This window comes from Podarcis liolepis (assembly GCF_965112155.1).
Source record: "Podarcis liolepis genome assembly, chromosome: 5".
In the NCBI taxonomy this organism is placed as follows: domain Eukaryota; kingdom Metazoa; phylum Chordata; class Lepidosauria; order Squamata; family Lacertidae; genus Podarcis; species Podarcis liolepis.
The window spans coordinates 72,410,858-72,434,557 of record NC_139556.1 but is presented as its reverse complement, the minus strand read 5'-3'; the positions used below and the strand labels follow the sequence as shown (position 1 = coordinate 72,434,557).

The window sequence follows — 23,700 nt, the reverse complement described above, 5'->3', positions numbered from 1 at the left end:
TTTGACATCGGTGGGAAAATGGCTATGAATTCTGCAGGCGGCTCTCCCGCGCACAAAAGACTAATTTATTTATTTTGCTGGTATGAGGTTACCCTGTCACTGATACACTAAAGCTTCACTGTACTAAGCCATTTCAAGCACCATTGGGATGTCACCGAGAGCATTCCGTTAATCATTGCAGTAAAATTAAACCTTAATACCTTTTATTGAAACGAGATAAAAGTAATGACATAGGAACTGTAAGTTGATAGTTTTAATCTTATCATTAAGATACTGGGCCAAAACTGGAGGCGATAAGGGCGGCAAAATAGTGTAAGGGCCTCTGAGCATTTTAAACAGCAGTTGCACTTTGAAAGATACTTCTGTAAAAACAGTGTCCCATGTGTTTCTGCTACTAATTTTCATATCAGCTGCACTCTGTAAACAAAAAAGTCCTGAGCTTGTTGACTGATATCCTTGTGGAGCTGCAAGGAGATTAGGAATGCAGTTTGGATATTTCTCCCCGTCCACGGGCACCATGAGAACTTGGGGATGTCATGAGACATGGAAAAAGATGTTGTGGGGGTGGGCACACAGTCCCAACAGCAGTTTTATTACATTACCAATGTATTTTAAAGTGTTGCCCAGTCACGATCACTATATTTATGTCTTATGGCCAAAACAGAGAAGCAAGATAAAGGTTTTTGAGAGTATATTCTACTCTATCAAAATTATAGGCTGGATTTGTGGATCCAAAATAGATTCCCCAGTCTAGGTTGCACAGAGAAGCTTAGCATGGCTACTCTTCTTGGAGTACCAAGGACCTCCAGGCAATACTGCTTATTATACTCTGTTTACAATATTTATATTACTACTTTTCAGCTGCAAAATAGAAGACTTGATGTACTCAAGCTTTGAAGTATGGGAGACAGGCATCTTTTAGGTTGTGAACTATGTTGCCACAAACTTCCAGAATGGACTTGGGGCCCACTGGATGTAGCAGGCCTGGAGTCTGATACAGAATCCAGAAGCCGTGGTTCCAGACTAGATTATTATTGGGCACCATCTTTATTCCTAAACTTTAGTCAGTTGACTGTTATGGCCCATGAGACCATGGGGAAAGTGTCTCCATATGCAATCTACAGAACTAGGAGCCACACTGTTCGCTTGGAACAGCTGCATTGCTATAACTAGAGCTTCATATTACAAGGCACTATTAAAAATAAAATGGTATATTTTGAATAATATACCAGGAATAATATAGGTCTCCAGTAGGCCAGAAAACCGAGTGGGGGTGATGATGGTGATGGTGATGGTGATGTGTGTGTAGCTAGCTAGCTAAACTAAACTAAACTAATTATCTGATCATAGCTCATCCATATCTTCTCTGCTTTGGCCTTAAGACATAAATATTGTTACTGTGACTGGGCAACACTTTAAAATACATTGGTAATGTAATAAAACTGCTGTTGGGACTGTGTGTCCCACACATCTTTTTCTATGTCTCATGACATAGTTGTTGTTGTTGTTGTTGTTGTTGTTGTTTTAGTTTTATTCACAGTAGTGTTTCAATCTGAACAGATCACGTTGCAATGCTGTAAGTCATGTGTTTCCCTCAAGATAAATTCTTGGCTTCGTTTTCTTTGTTTGTGGTAAAGCCCCATATCTCACAAATCAGCATATTCACACTCTACATGATAATTTACTTGGCATAACTGAAAGTGGTTTATAATTTATACATGGATAAGATTTGTTGGGCTTGCTATAATCCCTCCAAGTATCCGGTAAAATTCTAAAGCTGAGCTCTTTTGCAGACTTACCTGGGAGTAAGCCCCACTGAATGCAATAGGACTTACTTCTTAGTAAACATCCACAGGATTGTGCTGTGAGTAAGACAAATTTGAAGAGGACAGGGAATTCATGTGCTAGGCCTTGCCCCCATTTGTTATTTCTCCAGTGGTAAGAGGGGACACTTGTAGAAAATTGAGAAATCCAAAAGCTGCTGGACTTTATTCTTAATTGTAAACCTTGAGATCATGCAAAGGGGCAACCATACTTCCTTTCCTTTTAACCTATTATTTCCCAGTTTAATATGCAGCACGACCATGAAATTTCAGCTACAAAAAGGTTCAGCGATTGCAGGCTTTCCCTCGAGTACCTTCATCTGTGTTACCTTCTGAGGAATTTAATGTAAAATTCTTGTAAACTGAAGCTGAACGAGCTTCACGCTCCCACACTCATTGGGAAAGGAGCCTGAGAAGCATATTTAGTGAACATATTTAGTGTGACTTGCAAGATTTTTTATCTCACATGAGATAACTGCCTCAACACTTTGCTCTATGTAATGATCTCAAAGTGTATTCCATTAAATTGTTGGCATCTAATTGGCTTAGCAGTATTGTATAGTCAGTTGGTTGGCAATGGAGCAAACAAACTAGTGCATGGAACATAAATCCAGATGTGGCCAACTCCCCTTTTTTAATCTTCTGGTGGAGCAGTGGTGAGACATCTGATAGCAGGTTTGTAGCACCATTTGGGATAGTTCAGATTTCGGTTAAAGCCAGCTTGCACCAGCAGATAACACTTCTTTTCTCTGTGTTATCCTATACTCTGAAAATATTCTATGGTGGGGGGAGGAACCTTTTTGAGCCAGAGCTGAACGTTCACATTTTCTTGTGGGCAACCTTCTGTGGTCAATGGTGAGTATAGTCAGAGGCATGGGCAAAAGTGGGTGGACAAAGGGATGTGACTCTGATTTCTGTATTTAGTAGGCTACATCCCAACTGCGTAAAAACCAGGAGCAGGGGTGGTGAGGGATGGCCTGCTGAGATTTTCAAGTCTCCAGGGCCAGACAGAGAGACTTGGAGGGCCATGTTTGGTTGTCTTTGTAATCGCATGGAATTACTTTAGTGCAAACTAGATGCTCACATGAGCCATTTCTATGATGGGGGTTTCCTTTTTCCAAGATGCCAGGATCACAGAAATGGCTATGGGTGTCTTCATGTATGGTTGCTTCAGAGTGAAGGGTACTCCAAGCATTTGCGCTTGGGCGGTGCTGTTGTGCTCAGGTCAGAAGAAGAAGAAGAAGAAGAAGAAGAAGTTCACTCACTTATTGTAATCACAACAGTTCACATAATGGGGATGATAATGATTGGAGGAGGAGGATAATTTTACCCTGTGCTTTTAATGGTTCAAGTAACCACACTGTTACTATGTTAAACCCAATTTTACTATCTGGTAGAACACACCCTTTGTATGCTGAAAGGTTCCAGGTTTCACTTGGCACCTCCAGGTATGACTAGAAAAGTTGGCCTAAAACTGCCAATCAGTTAGTAGACATTACAGTGGTACTTCGGGTTACAAACACCTCAGGTTACAAACACTTGGGGTTACAGACTCCGCTAACCCGGAAGTAGTACCTCAGGTTAAGAACTTTGCTCCAGGATGAGAACAGAAATCGTGCAATGGTGGCAACGGGAAGCACCATTAGCTAAAGTGGTCCCTCAGGTTAAGAACGGTTTCAGGTTAAGAACGGACCTCCAGAACGAATTAAGTTCATAACCAGAGGTACCACTGTACTGAACTAGGTGGGCCAATGTTCTGACTTAGTACTTTGTTTGCTCTGCAGTAGCTTCTCAATTTTGATATGGGCTGTAGCTCACTGGTAGAGCATATGCTAAGCATGAAGGAAATCCCAGATTCATGTGCTGTCACCTCCAGGGAGGACTCAGAAAGATCCCCGTTTGCTGCTTGGAGAGCTGATAGGGATAGACCACTGTCCTGACTTGGAATAAGCCCCACACTACCGTCTCTGTTACTTCTTTGGATCCTCAGATTTTCAAGTGGCCTCAGAAGGGTGGTAATCCTGGGCTTAATTGCACAATCAGAGATTTACAGACGATTATTTGCCAGTTAATTACAGGTCCCACATAATAAGCTTAAAGTGGCCACAACATGGCTTCAGGTTATCTGTATCTACCCTGTATTCTGAATATAGGAAACTGAAGTGTGTGAAAAATATGGTACATATTGAAAACATGGATAGGTCATTGATGCAAACTTGATTTTCTTTCTTTTTACATTCTCAACAAGTTTACATTCTCAACAAGAAGACACAAAGCAGGGACCATGGGATATTTTGCCAAGTGGTGTTTCAGCTTTGACCCAATGCTCCAGTGTGGAACTTTTGCTCCCCCACCCCACCCCCGATGTTGCTGGCCTGCAAATCCCATTAGTCTTGACTATTGCCCATGCTCTATCGGTTTGGCAGGAAATGTGGATCAACAACATATGGAGGACCAAAGCTTCTCCACCTCTGCTCTAGTGCAAATTGGTTCTATTCTCCATGGGAACAATGGGGCGGTGGATGATATCTCCTCTGTGCTGCTTCCCTATAGCTTCTTATTTAGGTGGCAGTTATCCTTTTAAAGCAATTGCATGCATTACTTTCTTTTATCTGTCCTGAATTTTCCACCGACTTACATGGAAAAGTTACCATCACTCAACAAAGTGGGTGTCGTTGTAGAAAATACTATACCTACCCAGAATTGCTGTGTTTGTTTCGGGAAGAACAGGAAAAAAGGCTGCTGGCTCTCTTCTTATCTACTGGCATAAAAGTGTATTATTCTCTAAAATGTCTGCAATTGTAATGTGATATTAATGTTGGTGAATCCAAAATATCAAAGGGTAAAGATGACGGATGCAACTCATCAAACGAATGGCCCTCTCTGAAATGTCATGGGTAATCAAGTATGGAGCTGTTAATGGATATGATTTGCATGCTAGTATTTTGATTGATGTACAGCTTAGACAGGGATTGATAGTTTTTATGGGGATCATTATGCAATGCTTTCGGAGGTGTATCTATGAATTGTCTCAAATTAATATTCATGGTGGCTATGATACTGCTCATTTGGAAGTCAGACTGATCCTAAGCTCCTCACATCGAAGCAACCTCCACTGGGACCTCCAGTAACATGTTTAAGATCACTCTGATAGGTTTTCCTTAGTCATTCTTACAATTTTGAACTGCTGCTCCTGCTAAAGCTAAAAAGGAGAACAAGTTGGACCAGTTCACTGTTTTCAGTGTCTTTTATTAAGGTTTGCTGGGGACTCTCGTAAGCTCGAGTACCAAAAATCAAGCATGCAATTAATTTCTGCAATTAATTTATGATGTATGCATGATTTGCCACCAAGCAGGAAAATGTTCTTCCTTCTGAATCCCTGTGTCACCACAGCCCAACAACTTTCTATTGCAGTGCTCGCCATTCTGATACCCTCCAAACATTATCGGACTATAACTCCCACCTGCTCTTTGACCATGCTAGCTTGGGCTGATGGGAATTGGAAGTCCAACAAGATCTGGTGGCATCTCCAGTCTCTTGGAGATGGTGACCACTTGCTCCAAGATAAGAGTAGGATCAGGAAGATCCTTTTATGGTCAGAAGTACAGGAAGGAATACCCTTTTATGGTTAAGAATACCAGAGCAGGAACATATGTGATGTCAACCTGCGTACATAGGCTGACGTGGTTGGATTCCTGGGGAAGGAGGGAGAGGGTGCCTGGAGGATATATATACTGCATGAAATTTCTCATTTCTTTGGACTTGCTGTGGACTGACCACACAAGTGCCTTCTGCTATCCGGAGAGCAGAATAAACTCTTTCTCTGAACCAACCCTCGGTGTCATTTGACTTCCTTCCTCCCGTCCGAGAGCAACGCTTACCCAACCAATTGGTAAAGTCCAATAAGGTTACACTTCCACCTACCTCTTATATCACCACAATAGCCCATTTCAGATGTCCAATATATGCAAGGGATGTCTCCCCACCCCACAATTCCTAGTGTTACCAGAACCCTTCCTAGTCCCAGTATAGCACATCTTTCTTGAGGCAAGGCCTGATGTTTCTTGCCCTCTCTTATCTCTGCTTTTCTTCAGGCTCTAAAGGCCTGCTGGCCATTTGAAACCAAGAACAAAAGCAACAGCAGAAGCACATGTGGAACTTTGTGCATTTCTCTGGCAAGAGACAGCATCCAGAAAGATAGGGACAGGAAAAAGTGGCTGAGATGAGATAGGATCTTGATGTGGGTAAGGGAGCAGCCATGTAAAGTTGTTATCGCTACTGCAGAAGCTCTATGTTATGGCAAACAATACAGTGGTACCTCTGGTTGTGAACAGGATCCGTTCCGGAGGTCTGTTCGCAACATGAAAGGAACGCAACACTCAGTGGCGCATCTGCGGGTTGCAATTTGCCGCTTCTGCACATGCGTGTGATGTCATTTTGTGTGTCTGCGCATGCGCGAGTGGCAAAACCCGGAAGTAACCCTTTCCAGTACTTCCGGGTCGCCACGGGACATAACATGAAGCAAACGTAACATGAGTTATGACTGTAGTCTTAACTCTGCATTGACACATGGATACCAATTTTCAAATCATAGGAGGAATGCCCCATTTTTTGAGAGATGCAGGATATATGATGATAGTTTCTTGTTTCATAAGAAGACAAGAGCCTGCGGGACCAGGCCAATGGCCCATCTAGACAAGCATCTTGTTATCACATTGGCTATTCACATATATGCCTGTGGGAAACCCTCATGGCAGACCTCTGAGCATAAGAGCCCTCTCCCTTCCTGTGGTTTCCAGCAACTGGTATTCAGAAGCATTACTGGCACCGACCACGGAGGCAAAGCTTAGCCACTGTGGCTGGCAGAAGTGGATGGCATTATCCTTCATGAATTTGTGCAATCCTCTTTTAAAAGTATCCAATTTGGTGGCCATCACTGCCTCCTGTGGGAGGAAGTTCCATACTTTAACTCTGCGCTGCTTCCCAGTAGCCCCTTGTTCAGGTAGCGATCCCACTGGTGGAAGAAGGGCAAGGAAATGTTGGCCCTTCTTCTAGTCCAGAGATTTCTGTGCACTATCACAGCCTTCATCTAACTTTGGGAGTTTAATTGCCCTTTTGCTGATCTGTTAATGTTTTAAGAGATGAGTGATAATCCCAGAAGACTGGAGGATCCTTACAGATGCAGATCTCTGCTTCCTCTCCCCCCCACAGTGGTTAAAGGAACTTGTAAGCAGGCCTCCTGACAATGGGATTAGGGGTTGTTAATGTGAGGATTCAGGCAATTAGTAAGCTTTAAGAGGAGGAGATTGTAAAGGCTTCCCTAGTAGGCTAGCTTGTAATCCCCGCTGATTCTGATGTTATAGGAAAAGACCAATGTTTTTTCTGCACATAAAGCAACCTGCTGCTGGACTCTCTTTGTATGTCTATGCTCCCCACCATGAATTTATCCAGGCTGAAATTGGGAATAGTTCACGCATGCATGTTTTTTATTAGCGTTTTGCACACTGCCTGCTCATTGTGTAAGCACACTGGAGAGTCAGAGGGACCAGCTACATGTTATGTGCAAGTGGAAGCATCAGAGCACAAGTGGAGTTTTTAGTAATGGGGTGACTGAGAATAGCAATGCAAGGAGGGTGGAGATATTTAATCTTTACACTGCCTGTGTTTCCCTATTCCAATCTGCAGATGCAGTAAAAGATCCTAAAACTGGCAATTAACATCAGCAAACTAAGCAGCGGCATAAATGCATTAAGAACATAACTAAATAAAACAGGACAAACCTAGTCTGGCACCTGAAAGATAATCATGATGGTGCCAGTTAAGTCTCCAGTTCCAGAGTTAGGTTTCACCGCAAAGCATCTTTCCCTGGTAGTCAGCCACCCACCTAACCTTTAAAGCAGTGTTTTGCAAACAGTGGACTGGGACCCATCAGTGGACTGTAGGTCGCTTTCAGGTGGCTCTCAGTGCCACAGCCTGCCCAGTGTATCCTCACCTGCCTTCCATGTACCATGTACCATAACCTATAGTTCCTAGCAACACCTTGCATGCTGAGTAAAGGAGTCCAGGAGTATGGGAGGAAGGGAGAGTAGGGAAGGAAAGTCTCCCCTGAGAGGAAAGGGCCAAAGGAAGAAGGAAATTAGAAAGTGAGATAAAAGTGTAGTACTTAATAATGATAATAGCAATAGTGAGAATGGAATGAAAGGGATAAGAGATGAGAAACATTATGGGAAGAAAAAGTGAATGTAAAAGCAGTGGGGAGGAGGAGGGATGAAAGGAACTGTCAGTTGAGGTTTGGATGGGGAATAAGGCAGAAGTTGCGTGTGAAAGGAGATTGGGAGAAGAAATGATGGCTGGTGGGGGGAAAAACTTTGAGAGGCATGTGGGGCTAAAATAATTTTTATGTATGACTCTTCCATTTAGAGGCTCTGCATCAGCAAATCCTGCTTGGAGAACTGTGGCAAAGAAAGCTGCAGTTTCCAAAGATGGATCAGATAGCATTATGAAGTCTTTGTCGGCTGATTATGTCAAACTCAGCCTCCATTTGCTGCCATTTTGTGGCTGGTTCTGCTCCTGCACTACCATTTTGTGAATGGTGGACCTCAGTAAATTTTAGCTGTCCCAAGTTTGCTCTAAGGGTAAGAAGTTGGGAGAGCTCTGCTCTAAAGGCATAAGAACCAGGGCATCAGAAAATGAGGTTAATTTACAGGCAGATTTGTATGGGGAAAGATAGTCTTTAGGAAATCCTACTTCGAAACCGTTTAGGGTTAAGCATCCTCTCCCAGGCTGCTTCTGCATGGGAAAAACCTCCTTCCTAAGTTGCTTTTCTTTTCTTTTTGAAGAATAATAATAGATTGGGTATGTAGCACACATTTTTGTATGATGTAAGAAGATGAAAGAGATTCACCTGAGTTTTCTAAATGTGTGATGGACTATTCACATGTGCACATCATCACTTGATGTTTGAGTCATCAAAGATAAACATGCCTGTATGATCTAGGCCAGTGTTTCCCAACCGGTGTTCCGCGGCACACTAGTGTGCCACGAGACGTTGCCTGGTGTGCCGTGGGAGGGAGGTGGGCGAGTCGGGCGGCGAGAGGCGGGGCGGCGGCGGCGAGGAGAGGCCGCCCAGCGTGGGGCTCTCGCCATCTGCCTGCCTGGCTGCCTGCGTGGCGCTGACGTCACGGGGCTGTAACGTGCCCCACATAGGCACACGCGGGGCGGCGAGCTCCCTCCCTCCCACATCCCATCGCCGCTCGCTTCGGCCGGCCTACTGGGCTGTTGCAGGCAGAAGGCCTGCGCATGCGCGAGGTTTTCGCGCCTTCGGGATTCCCTTCACGCTTTCCTCCTCCCGGGTCCTTGAGAGCACGGGAAGCAGCAGCGCGAGACCGGCGTTGAGCCTGGTAGGTATTGCGCTTGCCAAGGCAGTCATTTGGGAAATGAAAACTTGCAAAGCAAGCAACCAGTTCAATCTGAAGTACGTGTATGCTTAATATCCTGTATCTGAAACCTGTTCTGCCCCCTCCCCCACACTTGGTGCCATTTTCATCTACACATGCAGCAGAGTAAGTTGACCCAGAATAGTACCAATTCAGATGGCAGATGGGAGAATGACAGTGCTGAATGCTTTCCCATGTAGAACAGTCCCTGCAAATAAAAACCTAGCATATTTGGAAGAGGGATGCTAGCCTAACCATTACCTTCTATGCTGTTACTATTTTTTTATTTTTTTTTACATAAGTAAAAAGTGACCTTTCCCCATCTGGCATGGTGGTGTGCCTCGAGATTTTTTTCATGAAACAAGTGTGCCTTTGCCCAAAAAAGGTTGGGAAACACTGATCTAGGCATTCATTTTTCCATGTGAAAAGGAAAGCTTCACTGATCTAGGTTTTAAAAGTGCCAATTTAACAATGTCATCGCGGATTGCCCTTACTTGCTTCAATAAAGAGAGAAATGACTCGCTGAGTTTTTCCTTAAAAATGGCTAGCTCCCTGAAATTTACTAGCTGACTCATTTCCTGAATCTTAACATCTTTCAGTAGAAGCAATTAAATTTCCCAACTCAGATGAAGCCTATAATAAGCATAGCAGCAGCTTGAGCAGTTTGAAATGGGAAAGCTAGTTCAGATATTATTGTTCGCTCAGCACCACTTGCTGCTGACACCAGTATTAAATGTTACTCAATTGGCAGAGGAAGGGAGAATTCAAGTGCAAGTTGGAGCAATCTTTGCAATGTCAATGGCCCTGAAGTGGGTACCAAGAATACCTAGTAATACCCTCCAGCACTGTGAAATTGTGAAGCATTTCTGCCATGTACCACAAGCTCTTTTCATTTGCTCTGAAGCATTTTGGTGGGCGTTAAAAATAAAATAAAATCCTTTTCTAGGTTTTGGGATTTAAAACAAACTTGATTTCAACCATATATTTATAACTATAAAGGCTAACATTTTATAGCTTCCTCTTTAGATCTATAGTGCTAGTGTATGAATGTTCAGAATGATGCATGTGAACAGCTATTCAAGTGTAAGGTCACCAAACATCACATTACTACTTAGTGCTTTGATACCAGGAAACAACAGGGCCTTTTTTTGCTAAAAGCTGTAGTAAGTGGTCATGTTTACCTTGGCATTGTCTACGTTGCTAGCGGTAATCCTAAAACGAATCCTGTTAAGTGCAGCTCATTAGATGTCCTTCTGCTGTTTTCTACATCTTTTCCCTTTAAAATTATGCGCTCCACAATTTACTGAACTGTTTATTAGAGACTGCTATTTAATACATAAGGCCACAGGGACGTGGGTGGTGTTGTGGTCTAAACCACTGAGCCTCTTGGGCTTGTCGATCAGAAGGTCAGTGGTTCAAATCCACACAATGGGGTGAACTCCCATTGCTCTGTCCCAGCTCTTGACGAGCTAGCAGTTCAAAAGCACACAAGTGCAAGTAGATAAATAGGTACCGCTTGGAAGGGAAGGTAAATGGCGTTTCCATGCGCTCTGGTTTCCATCACGGTTTTCCATTGCACCAGAAGCGGTTTAGTCATGCTGGCCACATGACCCGGGAAGCTGTCTGTGGACAAACGCCAGCTCCCTCAGCCTGAAAGCGAGATGAGCGCTGCAACCCCAGAGTTGCCTTTGACTGGACTTAACTATCCAGGGGTCCTTTACCTTTACCTTTTTACATAAGGATATACGTGGAAAGCCAAAAACCTGATGGCTGATAAATTTAATAACTTTTCTTGTTGTCATTGCACCACCGTCAAGTCCTAAATCTTTGTTTCCATTATTAAAAGAGGGTGTCATATATTTTCCTTTAATTGTATTTCCCAACTCTCCCCAATACATTAGGAACTCACAATAAATTTAAATAGAAAGGGTTTCTCCCTCAGTCTTCGTCAGAAGAAACCAGAGAGGAATTGTCATTCTTCCTTAACTTTCTAGTTGTTGTTTAGTCGTTTAGTCGTGTCCGACTCTTCGTGACCCCATGGACCAGAGCACACCAGGCACTCCTGTCTTTCACTGCCTCCTGCAGTTTGGTCAGACTCATGTTTGTAGCTTCAAGAACACTGTCCAACTTTCTAGAGGTCTCAGTTATTTGTACCTCATATTACACTCTTAAGCTGCTGTGCTGGTTTCTTTAGAATGATTGAATAGAACACAATGTGTTACTTCCTGGAGTTGAGCAGCAACCATTGGAGACGCTTCAAAAAAGACCTTGGGTTGTATCTAACAAAGTTGTCCCATTCGCGTAGTGTCCAAACTTTTTTCAAAGAGGGCTAGATTTGATGAAGTGAAGGACCTTGAGGGCTGACCAAAGAGCCAACCATAGTTGTTGACTTTTTTTTAGGATTGAAGTTGTATGTTGAGCTTTTTTTTATTTTAGAATTTTACCCCAGGAAATAAACTGCCACAGGGGCTGGATTAAACTGACCGGCGGGCCGGATCAGGCCCCCAAAACAGACTTTGGACATCCCTGTAAGGACTTCTGCTTGTGAAGTACAGTTTCCACACTTTCTCCTACCTCTGTGTCCCAAATTCGTTGTGAGTTTCCCCTTAGCCCTCTGGGGGGCATGAATTGAGGGATTTGGTCTGGCCTTCATAATGTTTTCACCATAGTGTATTTTGCAGAAGACACAGACTTATGAGCCATATACCGAAAAATCAAGGTGGTGTGCAAATAGAATTACTTAAGAGTCACCCAGATGGCTGTATGCAAGTCTACAAATAGCACTCATTCAGATTTCTGCTGTTTTTCTGCGTGAAATATTAATTTGGCCCTTAAACACAATTTAGCCTTCCAAAGAAATTGGAGAGAGGGCAATGTGCATGAAGTGTTACTACTAGCCTAGCGTGGTTTCATGTGGTGGTGGGGAGTATAACAAACACAGTTACTATTCAAACAAAAATAATTCCTACCTACCCCAGATAAGTGGACAACTGGCTGGCAAGGCTGAATCAAACTTCCTTAGAGCGTCCGCAAATTAGAAAATAAGGATATATCTTTGGTTGCTCCTTTCCTCCCTTTTGTATAGTGATGTAGTATTAAAATTTGACCTTGCAAGACAGTGTTTAACTCACCAGTATGTGGATATGCAAAGAATACAGATATTATATTTAATTTTCAATATACGGTGGAGCTTCTAAGCATAGGAGACAAGACGCTAACAGTGCCCAAGATCAAAGGGAGCTGTTTTTATTTAGCAATTTGGTCCATCACATTGAATTCTACAGCATGAATGTAAGAAGGGCTCTAGAGAAAGTTCATTTCCCTGCAGTCCTTCTGAATTCTAAGGATCTATATCACTCTTGAAGCCCTGCATGGAGTAATTAGATTGGACTAGGAAAATACTGCATTTTGTGTGTGTGTAAGAGACATATTCATTCTGTTTAAAACCTTCACATTTAACCTCCCCCCACAAGACAATTGTGCATATGATACTAATGGCCTGAAAATGAATTGTTTTCCAGATGTTGGGTAAAGGAAAAAACCTTTGAAATTTTTGTCTCATGGAGACAGGGGTGACTCTCCTCCCTTTGACATTTGGGTCAAAAGATCCAATAAAAGGACAGCTTGTCGAAAAGTTATGATAAGCCTTTGGGACTCCAAACAGTTGCACAATTACTGAGGGGTCTCTTGGTGTGGGGTAAAGAGCTCATCAAGAGAGGCTATCGAAACAATTGAGTTCTATAATTAACACCCGGAAATCTGTTCAGAGATGGTAATAACAATAAAAAGAGAGCTAAGAAGAAGCTATCCGCTTGTGTGGCAGATGTGGTTTTGTTATAATTTGAGAAAAAGAATCTATTTAAAGGGGAGGGGGAGGGGAGGGGAAGAGATGGAACGTCTATCTTTTTATTTCACTGAGTGCCACTAAAATATAAATTGCAGCTATTTTCCAAGGTAGCAGGTGCTCTCGATATTGTAAACCAGTGATCATCAGTCTAGAATGCATACAGCAACACACTAGCAAGGCATTCCCCCCCCCTTTTGCATTTTTTAAAAAAGTTATGCTGTTGCTATTTTTGTTTGCAGACAATTGATAGGAAGTGGGTTACTTGAGCCTACCTCCTTAAAGAGTTTATTTTTCCTCTGTTACACATGTTGCCTTGTTACAGAAGCCTCTACATATTATGCTACTGTTCAAGAACAAAAGTAAACAGGCTTTGTATCCTTGGGGATCTAAAGTCCAGTTTGTAGGACAAAGCCCTTCTCAATGTATACACAACAGTAGGTAGGCAGGTAGGTAGAATGTAATGAATATTATTGTACTGTGTTATTATTGTACTGTGTTTGTTAGTCACTTCCCTTACAGTCTAACTCAAAGCGACTTCCTTTAAAATCAATTTAAAACAATAATAAAAACTTTTTTAAAAAAATATTCATATATTTATTTGTTAATTAAATTTGTATACCGCCCTTCACCTGCAGATCTCAGGGCAGTACACAACCTTTAAATACAAGATAAAAATACAAGATAAAAAGCACAAATTACATTTTGTGAACTGCATTGTTATCTGGTGAACTGCCCTGAGATTTTCAGATGAAGAGCGGTATATAAATTTTATAAATATATGATAAAAAGAGCAACAACAACAACAACCAGCCACCCTCAGGCTGCAAGTCCTGCCCCACTAAAACAGGCCTTTAAAAAGAGTCTTTATTGGCACCTAAAACTGGATAAAGATGGCACCAGGCATGCCTCTCTATACAGTGGTACCTCGGGTTAAGTACTTAATTCGTTCTGGAGGTCCGTTCTTAACCTGAAACTGTTCTTAACCTGAAGCATCACTTTAGCTAATGGGGCCTCCTGCTGCTGCTGCGCCGCCAGAGCACGACTTCTGTTCTCATCCTGAAGCAAAGTTCTTAACCCGAAGTACTATTTCTGGATAAAATATTCCTTCCAGTAGCACCTTAAAGACCAACTAAGTTAGTTCTTGGTATGAGCTTTCGTGTGCATGCACACTTCTTCAGATACACACAGATACTATTTCTGGGTTAGTGGAGTCTGTAACCTGAAGCGTATGTAACCCGAGGTACCACTGTATGAGAAATAAAATTAATGTGCTGGGAGGGGGCCTGGGAGTCCATACAGGTGGCACAGTTTTGTTTCCCCCTGTTTCAGAGTGTTTACTGTCCAGATTGTAAAGACAGTAATGTATTAAATCGGGATGAGCAACCTCAGGTTTAGGGGCCAAATGAATCAATCCAGGTTCTCTGCCTGGCCCTCAGAACCCTCTCCAGACAACACTCCCTGCTTCACGCCATCCTCGAGGGTTTTTGCCTGGCCATGGTGTGTCTTTGACCACTGATAATAACTCTTCTTGCCTGGGTTAGAGACAGGGTATGCGTGTGTAGAACTGTACAAAGGTAAACTTTATGCTCATTTCTCCACCCACATGTGGCCCCCAGAAGGCTGCCTGGAAAGGAATGCGGCCTTCGAGTTGGAAAAAGGTCCTCCACCCGTGTATTAAATTATAACCTTGTCATGTCGGTGTGGGATCTGGATAAAAGAAAATGTCTCCCCTTGGCCTTGTTTCACTCTCTCTTTCTAATGGAAAGAACTAATTAAGGCAAAGCTAAGGGAATCGAATTCAAAGTTTGCACTGCTCATGTGACCTAATCTTTTTACAATGGCATCTTTTGCAAGCCGTGCAAGAATACATCTTTTGCGAGCCATTCACACTCTGTCCTCTCCAGAAAATCCTCCCAAGAGAAAGGAAAGAATGAAGGATTGTCTTGAGTGTGCAATAAAGACTTTCAGGAAATGGGAATCTATGTGGGCTTGCTTGTTTTTCTACCAATTCATTAACATTCAGAAATACTGTATAATATCTTAAGTTTGTTTTCTTTTGAAAGGGCCTTGGTCAGTCATAATAGGTGTGTCAGCTGATTTTCCGTGCCAAAAAAAGAAAGAAAAAGAAACCCTTTACAGAGCTAGATTAGATTGTGACATAGAAGTCTATCAAGATGTAAAGAAATGTTGAACAAATGCAGTGGATTAGCAAATAGAGGAAGGTGCCAAGAGCTGGAATGTATTGAATCTGAACACAGCAAAATGAAGAAAACCGTGAATTCAGTTATGGGATTTTCTACAGCTAAAGCAAAATGGCTGTTTGCCTCAGACAGAGCTTTAGAGAGAGGTTTCTTGGGTCCTGAAAAATTAATGAACTGGGTTTAATGTAGTAGAAAGGAAAAGAATGTAATGCTTGGAAGGAAAGGGAAGGGGGGGAGGGAGAATAGCAACTTTGGGGCTCAGTAAGCCTTTTTAAACCAATGCACATGGACTTAAAAATGGAGGAAAGAGCCCCAAATTGCCTGTAGGGGATGTGTTTCTTTGCTTAAATGGGTCTATAATGTGAACGGAAAGCTTGCATTGGCTAGAATATATATTCAGTATAAAAATGCTTTGTTTGTTTTTTAAATCCCACATTGGCCTCATTTAAATGTCACACTAAAAATGCAATTACTGATTTGCCGTGTTCCCATTTTTCTAGACTGCTGTCCAGCAGCACATGGAAGAAACAAACCATAATGCCTGGCTTAGCATTGTGTCTGAACCAGGAATTGTGGTTTGTTCCACTCCACAAACCTTGACTACGTATAATGGTTTGTTGGGAGCCAAAGAAACCATGACTCCTGGTTCAGATGTAAGTAAGCTAGGGATTGTAGCATGTGGAAGAGTGAAACAGAGTAGGAAGGTATTTGCTGTGGTTTACTGCAACTTACAGGCTGTGCCATTAACAACGTCCATATTGACATCATCCGCATATGACATAAAATAGTTTTGAGAGAAGCTCAAAAGTACCTTTTAGTGTGGTTGGGAAATGATCTCATTCCTGTATGGTTTTCTAAAGGATCCTCTTTCTTAAAAGACGTTTGGCCACTGTAAGGGAGAAGCTTTTGCAGATAGGGAGAGGAGTTAGTTAGTTGAGGAGCTCAGGTTCCCTGGATTTCCCCTCCCAACTTCCTTTACTGCTTTCTGTCAGAACAGCTCAATTTGAGAACCAAGCTGCCTATAAGGAAATGCCAGTACTACAAACCTCAAAAGCCACAATGCTCAAATCCAGAAAATTAATGGTTTTTCGTCTGAATATAGGAATGCTAGGACACACATACATGTCATTTGGGAGGTTATTTATTTACGTATATATAGCATTTTTTGGCTGTTATGCAAAAAGCACCAAAGCAGTATGTGGCATAAAATAATCAAAGAAATTAGTTCAGTTTGGTAAAATAATACATAAATAACAACAACAAATGATACACATAATATAGCCAACAGTCTAAATAAAATAAAATTTGATGCCCCCATATGTTCCCTCCATGGCTTTCAGGGATGGGCAGGATTACCCCAGAAACCCTGAGGACAAAAGGTCAGATTCTATGAAAACCCAGAAATTGCATGGTTTTGCAAGAATTTACCTGCCTAGGTAGAAACAAAATAGTGCACTTCTAGTGACTGTGGCGTGTTAAAGACTAGTTTTTGTTGGCCTTTGACACCTAAGATATGTGTTCTCAGGTCCCACCATATTCTTGTGATTGTAATCCTTTTAAACCGTTTTTAATTGTTATAACCTGCCCTGGGACCTGCTGGTGAATGGTGGGTGATGCATTTAATAATAATACTGTCCAGTTTATCTGATTAGCGGGCTTTAGCACCTAAATCTTATGCCATAGAAATAAAATGGTTTGTGTTTAAGGTTTCATAAGACACTTTGATGTTTTTGCTGCAATGGACTAATATGGCTGGCCCTTTGGGAGTATTTCACATTGAAGCTATATGCCTATGTAGGCTTCAAATGACTGGGAGATATACATTCAAACAGCCCAAAAGAATCCAGTAATTGATGACTACATTTGCATAATTGCATCTTTATGGTGAAAGTTCCATCACATTTGGGCTACTTATCAAAACATACTTTTCCAATGAATATTTACTGTTCAGGTTAGATATGGTTCCCATCACTGGTGGCATTATTTCCACAGGCATCACATGTGTTGTAGTTAACACTCCTTTCAAATATAACCTGGTTTCTCAGCTAACATTGAAGTTGTCTCAAAGTCCAGAACATTAGAATTGTTGTAATTGATTTCTCGTAATCCAGCTGTAGAACATGATTGAAAACACATATGACAGCATATGTTACCTTGACATCTAGAACAATGCATTTGTAATGTTTATGCGTCCTGCGTATAGACAGAGAACTGACAGATGCACAGTGTGATAAGAAATGTTCAGCATACAGTGGTACCTCGGGTTACATACGCCTCAGGTTACATACGCCTCAGGTTACAGGCTCCACTAACCCAGAAATATTACCTCGGGTTAAGAACTTTGCTTCAGGATGAGAAGAGAAATTGTGCAGCGGCGGCACGGCGGCAGCAGGAGGCCCCATTAGCTAAAGTGGTACTTCAGGTTAAGAACAGTTTCAGGTTAAGAACAGACCTCCAGAATGAATTAAGTTCTTAACTCAGAGTACCACTGTACTTGGCTTTTGCCAGCTTGTACTTCCCTGTTTTGCCGGGAACACCCAAGTATCAGAACCAGTCTGAAATAACTTACTGTATTAATTGTAGGTCTTCATGAGGATAAAATTGCCGGACAGGTTTATAATTGCAATCGAAGAGGATGTCATGGATAATTTTGCGAACTTCTGTGTGCATCCAACTTAAATTTGCAGTGAGAAGTGAACTATTTTTGCACTAAGCTCCTGCACTGGAAGAGGATTTTCAGGTCAGGATGGAAAATGGGTCAGTGTGATATACAATGATTCCAGTCCAACTTCAGGCTTGGTTAGTATTTATCATCACCGTAAATTCCAAGAAGCTTCAAACTTTTCTTACCATTTTTCAGGTTATCAGATCTTGTTTAATTAAAATTTTAAAAAATGTCATTGAAAAAAGAATTCCCATACCAACCACGTCAGATCTATTAATCTGCCTCCTCCATAAGACCTTCAACCTAGGTTTTTCTTCATGGAAACAGTAATTTGTACCTTCTTAGCTGCTTATCTTTTGAGGAGGCTCATTTTTTTTACACAAACTGTCTTTGTTTGATGTGGCTGGCAGAATGATGGACTGTACCCAATAGGTTTGCATTTGTGTTTGGGGACTAATTGTGTTTGATGTGGGGAGGCTGAGCTTGACCCCTTTGCTTCTCCTTGCCAATGTTGCACGGGGTTTTTTCTTTTAATCAAAGCCCCAAGGCCATTTGAAGCGTAGCCAGAAAGCACCTTGCAAGTTGAACCCTATCTAATTATGTGATGTGTGTAAACGCTGAAAGCATAAATCTTAGTCACCAGAGCTATGTGTTTTTATAAGATTCCCTGGTCCGGTGACAGCCGAAGCAAGCAAGGGCAAGATTGATCCCACAGTGATTTTTATGGACGCTGCACCACACTTCGTAAAGTTTTGACTTGTTAAGGAGATTCCATAAATGGCCTCAGTTAATAAGGGTGAAGTGACTTGCTCCTTTACAAACATGTTGCAGAAATCCGTGGCTGTTACAAGTACATCATAAAAGTGGGGGAAATTAAATCATATAAAAGAATGTGGAGTGAGTGGGAGAATAGCTGAAAGCAAATGGTTACTGGAGGCGTAGAAGCAAAGAGCAAGGGAACTCTAAAGGTAGACTGTGATAAAAATAAGAGACATGAAAGTGAGTCATGCTGTAAATATTGGCAGTAACCATCCTTTCTTTTGCTCTTTGTCCTTTATAAAGCTGCCTAGTTGACTTTCTCTGTTTCAACGTCTGGTGATGGTGTTTTTTTTATTTTTAGCCCTAGCCAAAATTTGTTAGAGGGACATGCTTGTATCCCACTGTTCAAAAGATTTTCTTAATGATACTTAAGAGTATTTTTTTTTTAATTCCAATGATGTAAAAGTAGTCATCCATGTAAGCATCATATTTATGAAGGTGATGTCACTGAACACTTGCTGCACATGAGGCCTTGGCATCAAAGAGTGCAGCCACTGGTATGCTCCAGCTCAGGGGCGGAGTGTTGATTTTGTCTCTTGGGGAGAGGAAAGCAAATTAATTGGCTTCTGCAGAAGGGAGAATTGCCTTTTCTGGGCATGCGAGAGTAAGAGGTTGACTGCCAATCACAGTAGGGTCTTATTCCGCTCCATCTCAAAAATTGGCAGTGTCACACCATCAGCTGCCTTTCGAAAGTAGTCATGGAATTAAAACAACTGCACCCTGTTTACTGCAATGTGAGAGTGTCTGCAGGTGGGAAGTAAGGAAATGGGGTTTACATAATAAACCCACGCAGGGAAGAAAATGAGACAGATTTTCCAACCAAGTTGCTACATGGACATGCTTAGAGGTGCTCTTGTAAGCTCTACAGGCCTACTTGTTAATGGGGGTCTCATCGGGATTAAAAATTGCCTTCCTTGCTTGGAGAGGGAGCAGTCAAGTGCTCCTTGGCTGGTTAATTTCTCTCCCGGTGCTAAGCAGACATCATTTTTCCTCTTTCAAAAGTGCCCCATGTCTGAATGCTGAGTAAATGAGGTAGCAATTTATTATCAAGTCCTATACCAGTAACAGCTCTTCTTTTCTGTCCCCCCCCCTTCTTTTCCCAAGCTTGCAAGATTGGATACTACAAGGCCCTCTCAACAGATGTTGCCTGTGCTAAGTGCCCGCCTCACAGTTTCTCCATCTTGGAAGGTTCCACCTCTTGCACCTGTGACCCGGGTTTTTTCCGAGCAGAGAACGACGCTGCCTCCATGCCCTGCACACGTAAGTCAGATGCCTTCATTTATTAATTTTCCTCCCCTCTTTCTCTTGCTGCTCTTATAATTTATACATGAGACACTCCCCAGAGATGTAGATCGTGCTATGAAAAATGTCTGGTTGGTGACAAGGACATTCAGTAACAATTCCCTTTTAAACAAGTCAACACAATATGTCAATACCGGGTCCTTTCTCCTGCTACACAACGGAAAGCGAAGTTTGTGATTAAGTGACAGAATATAGGTCAACAGCCAGAATAAGAGGGTCTAGTTCCATTTTGGGGTTTTTTGGTGTGGTTTTTTTGCATTGGTGTCTGCACCGTGGAAGTGCCTTAAGGCTGCACTGTGTACGCATAATGAGGGACAATCACAGCCTTGCATATGTGATGTGATCAGAAAACAGGAGAAAAGAAGCTCTGAAAGAAAGAGGCATGTAAAGGATGGTTTGTGGCAGCTCTGAATAGATGACTTTGGTCTTTTTCTATAACAACGCATGGAAAACCTTCATGGATCCAACCAAGGACCCATCTAGTCCAGCATTCTGCTCTCACAGTGGCCAACCAGATGTTCTCATGAAGCCTACAAGCAGGGCATGAGCCCAGTAGCCCTCTCCTGCTTGTGATCTCAAACAGCTGGTATTCAGAGGCAAAACTGCTTTTGACACTGGATATTATACATAGGCTTTGTCAAATGGTAACCATTAATACCTACCCCCTGCCCATGGTTGTTTTTTGGCATGGTGACTGGTCTTGCTAGATGCTTTGCTCACATATCATGTCAGGAATCAAAGTAATGGGAAGTGGCAAGGCATGATTTCAACACAAGATAGAGCATTTGCAAAATCAGTCACCGCCGGATGCTGTGATTTTCATCAGGATGCAACCACCGGGTAAAAAAAGGTTGTATTATTCGGTTGATAGGCTTTTTGGCCACGCTGAAATAAAAGCGAATGAAACTTAAGACTGCATGGTTCTCAATTTATTTCCTATTTCTGCTGCTATGTGCCCATTACCACAACATCCATCCATTGCTGTGGAGTTTCTATCATTGTTCATTGATATAGATCCCACAGGGTTTTCTTTTCACCAAAAGGGTTTGCTTGGCTGCTTCTGTGCACCACCTGCAAAACAGGATGGCCTCCTCCTTTGTCTAGGGCCCTTCCCCAATTTCTTCAGGGCCACCTACAATCAGCTTTGCTCAGACACTGCACTGGTGGTAGTCAAGCCAAGAATAACACGTCTGTTGCATTGCACATGAATTCGTTACATCCATCTTTAAAATCTCAAGAAGTTTGAGAAACTCTGTGAGAGCACGCAAAGGGCATTTTGCAAGTGAGCCCTTTCTCTACTGAGATTATATCTTAATTTCACCAGAAAGCTTGCAGTAGGAAGTGCCCAGAGGGTGAGGTGGCACGCTCAGCATGCTCATATCACAAAGGCCATGTTTTAATTGTCCTTGGGCCACTCTGCCTCAGGGCAAGGACATTTATAACACAGACATAGGGTCACCCAGTGAGTTTCCTGGCTGAGGAGGCAATTTGAACCTTGGTTTCCCTGGTTCTAGTCCACCACTTTTTTTAAAAAAAGAAAAACAAATATACTGTTACTTTGCTTCATTTCTGTTTCAAATTCATTTTTAAAAAAAATGCAATTGTAGACAGACTCCTCTCTTTTAAATCAAAAGCCAAAGAGAACAGTACAGTGAATCATTCACACTGATAGAATGATTCTAACCTCATGCAAGGTCTTAGTAATTTGTTAGATTTTTAAAAGGTTAACTTCGTGGTTTCAAAATAGCAGTTAGCAAGTTTTACATTTGTAATTAGCAAAATAACAAACCTGTTGATTTTAAAGTTTCTTCCACCCACAAAAAAGAAAACAGAATGTTTTTAAAGTACTGGACAAATATTTGACAATATTTGAGTTGTCAATTGGCCAAATCTTTTTTGACTGGTCAAATGCCCAACTATAACTTAGTTCTTTTCATGTTCTGATTGGATGTGACAGTTTCAGTCTATATGGGACATGGGTGCATGGTGGTGAGCAAAGATTTTTCTGTAGCAAGTTATCCATTCATGCTGCCCTCTATTGTAAAGAGAGTCTGCTGGTCGTCTTTGATTAGAATCTTGCTATGCCCGCTTTTTAGCTAATGGCTAAGAGAAGTAAAACAAAAGAGAATCAAATGAGTTCTGAATCCTATTATCCTAACTAATTTCTCATGTTGCTGAGATACAAAGGGGCCATGCCACAATTTTAGGCTATATATTATCCCAGCAGCTGTCTCTTGCCTGCCAATCTTTGTATAGCTTTTTGTGCTCATAGCTGCTTACACGTTCAGTGTTAGCCAAATCCTTTAATTTTTCAGCTACCGATACAATGTCCATGGAATAATCTAAGGTAATAAGGCTTATTTGGGAAACCTTTGGCGCTCTGGATGTTGTTGAACTTCCAACTCCTGATATTCCTGTCTGTTGACCATGCTTGCTGGGGCTGATGGAAGTTTTAGTTTAGCAACATCTGGAGAGCCAAAGTCTACTCACACCTGTACCAACCCACCTCCTCAGATCTCTTTACCAACACTGGCTGTGCTCTGTAGCTGTGCTTCTAGTTCAGCTTTCAGCCCTTATATCTGCTGACAGGAAGGTTCTTATTCTGGTCCCCCTTCAGAGTTGCTTTCAGATCCTCATCCAGCAGTAGAAATAAAGCGACTCCTGAAGCAGACAGCAAATTTTCTGGTTCTCCATTATGCTCTCAAAGACTCACTACTGAAGACTCTCAAAGCTGCTCTTCAGTAGCTGACTCATCTTTAAGCTGGAAACGCTTGTACTCTGAATGCAAAGTGCTGAACTTGCTCAAAATTCTTTCTCTGTCCCTCCCTCTAGCAGGGTGGAGGATGATTTGGTCACCTTCCCAAAACCTGAGAGGTTTTATGTGCCAAAATTCGGATTGAGCTTCCTAGTGATCAAATGACATTTACTGTTATTTTGTTTTAAGTTCCTGGCCACCTAACTGCCCATTCACAGTGATCAAGTTGGCCAGAGCCTGGAGTGCATGTTGGCTAAACACGCCAAGAACTAGTCTGCATTTACTTGTCTTACCACAATCTAACACAGATACCTCTAAACCCACCGAAATGTGGTTAGACACTGGAGGAATTTCAGGGATTGAAAGCCAGAGAAAGGATAAACCAGCTGAATGAAGCTTTAGTGAGTTATGGCTTGGCCATATATGGGATCTTATGAAAGAGTCAGCTGAACCAAAGATAACAAATATTTTGAAAATAATTAACCCAAAAGTTCAATACCTCTGAAGTCTTAAGGGAATGTTCTGTGGTTTTGGTCTCTCTTGTTAAGGAAGGGAATAATTGCTGAATATTTTTATTTTGAAATGATAGGAAGACAGTCTTGTCAGATTTTCTAGCAGCTAGTTAGGGAGTCTGTTTTGTTCAAGAAGGCAAGGCAGAAATTTTGGAAGAGCACCAGCAAAAGAGAACAAGTCATGGATGAGTAAAGAATAGCACTGATTCTAAGTGGTTCTAAATTCTGAATTATTCTAAATGGTTGTGATCCATGGATTGTGTGTGATTAGATCTTAGTGGAAACATTTATCATGGAGCCAGGCTATAAGCTCTGTCCAGAGTGATATCTTCTTTCCAAT

At 41.9% G+C, this 23,700-nt stretch overlaps 1 protein-coding gene across 2 annotated transcripts in view; it reads left to right on the top strand.

Moving 5' to 3' along the window:
- The window catches only part of EPHA4 (EPH receptor A4), a 155,898-nt gene that overhangs the window by 45,077 nt on the left and 87,121 nt on the right, over nt 1-23,700 (top strand). For both annotated transcript variants that reach the window (XM_083506371.1, XM_083506372.1), the window contains exon 4: nt 19,896-20,051. In XM_083506371.1, the coding sequence (XP_083362497.1) occupies nt 19,896-20,051 (156 nt within the window). The remainder of the gene's footprint in view (nt 1-19,895; nt 20,052-23,700) is intronic.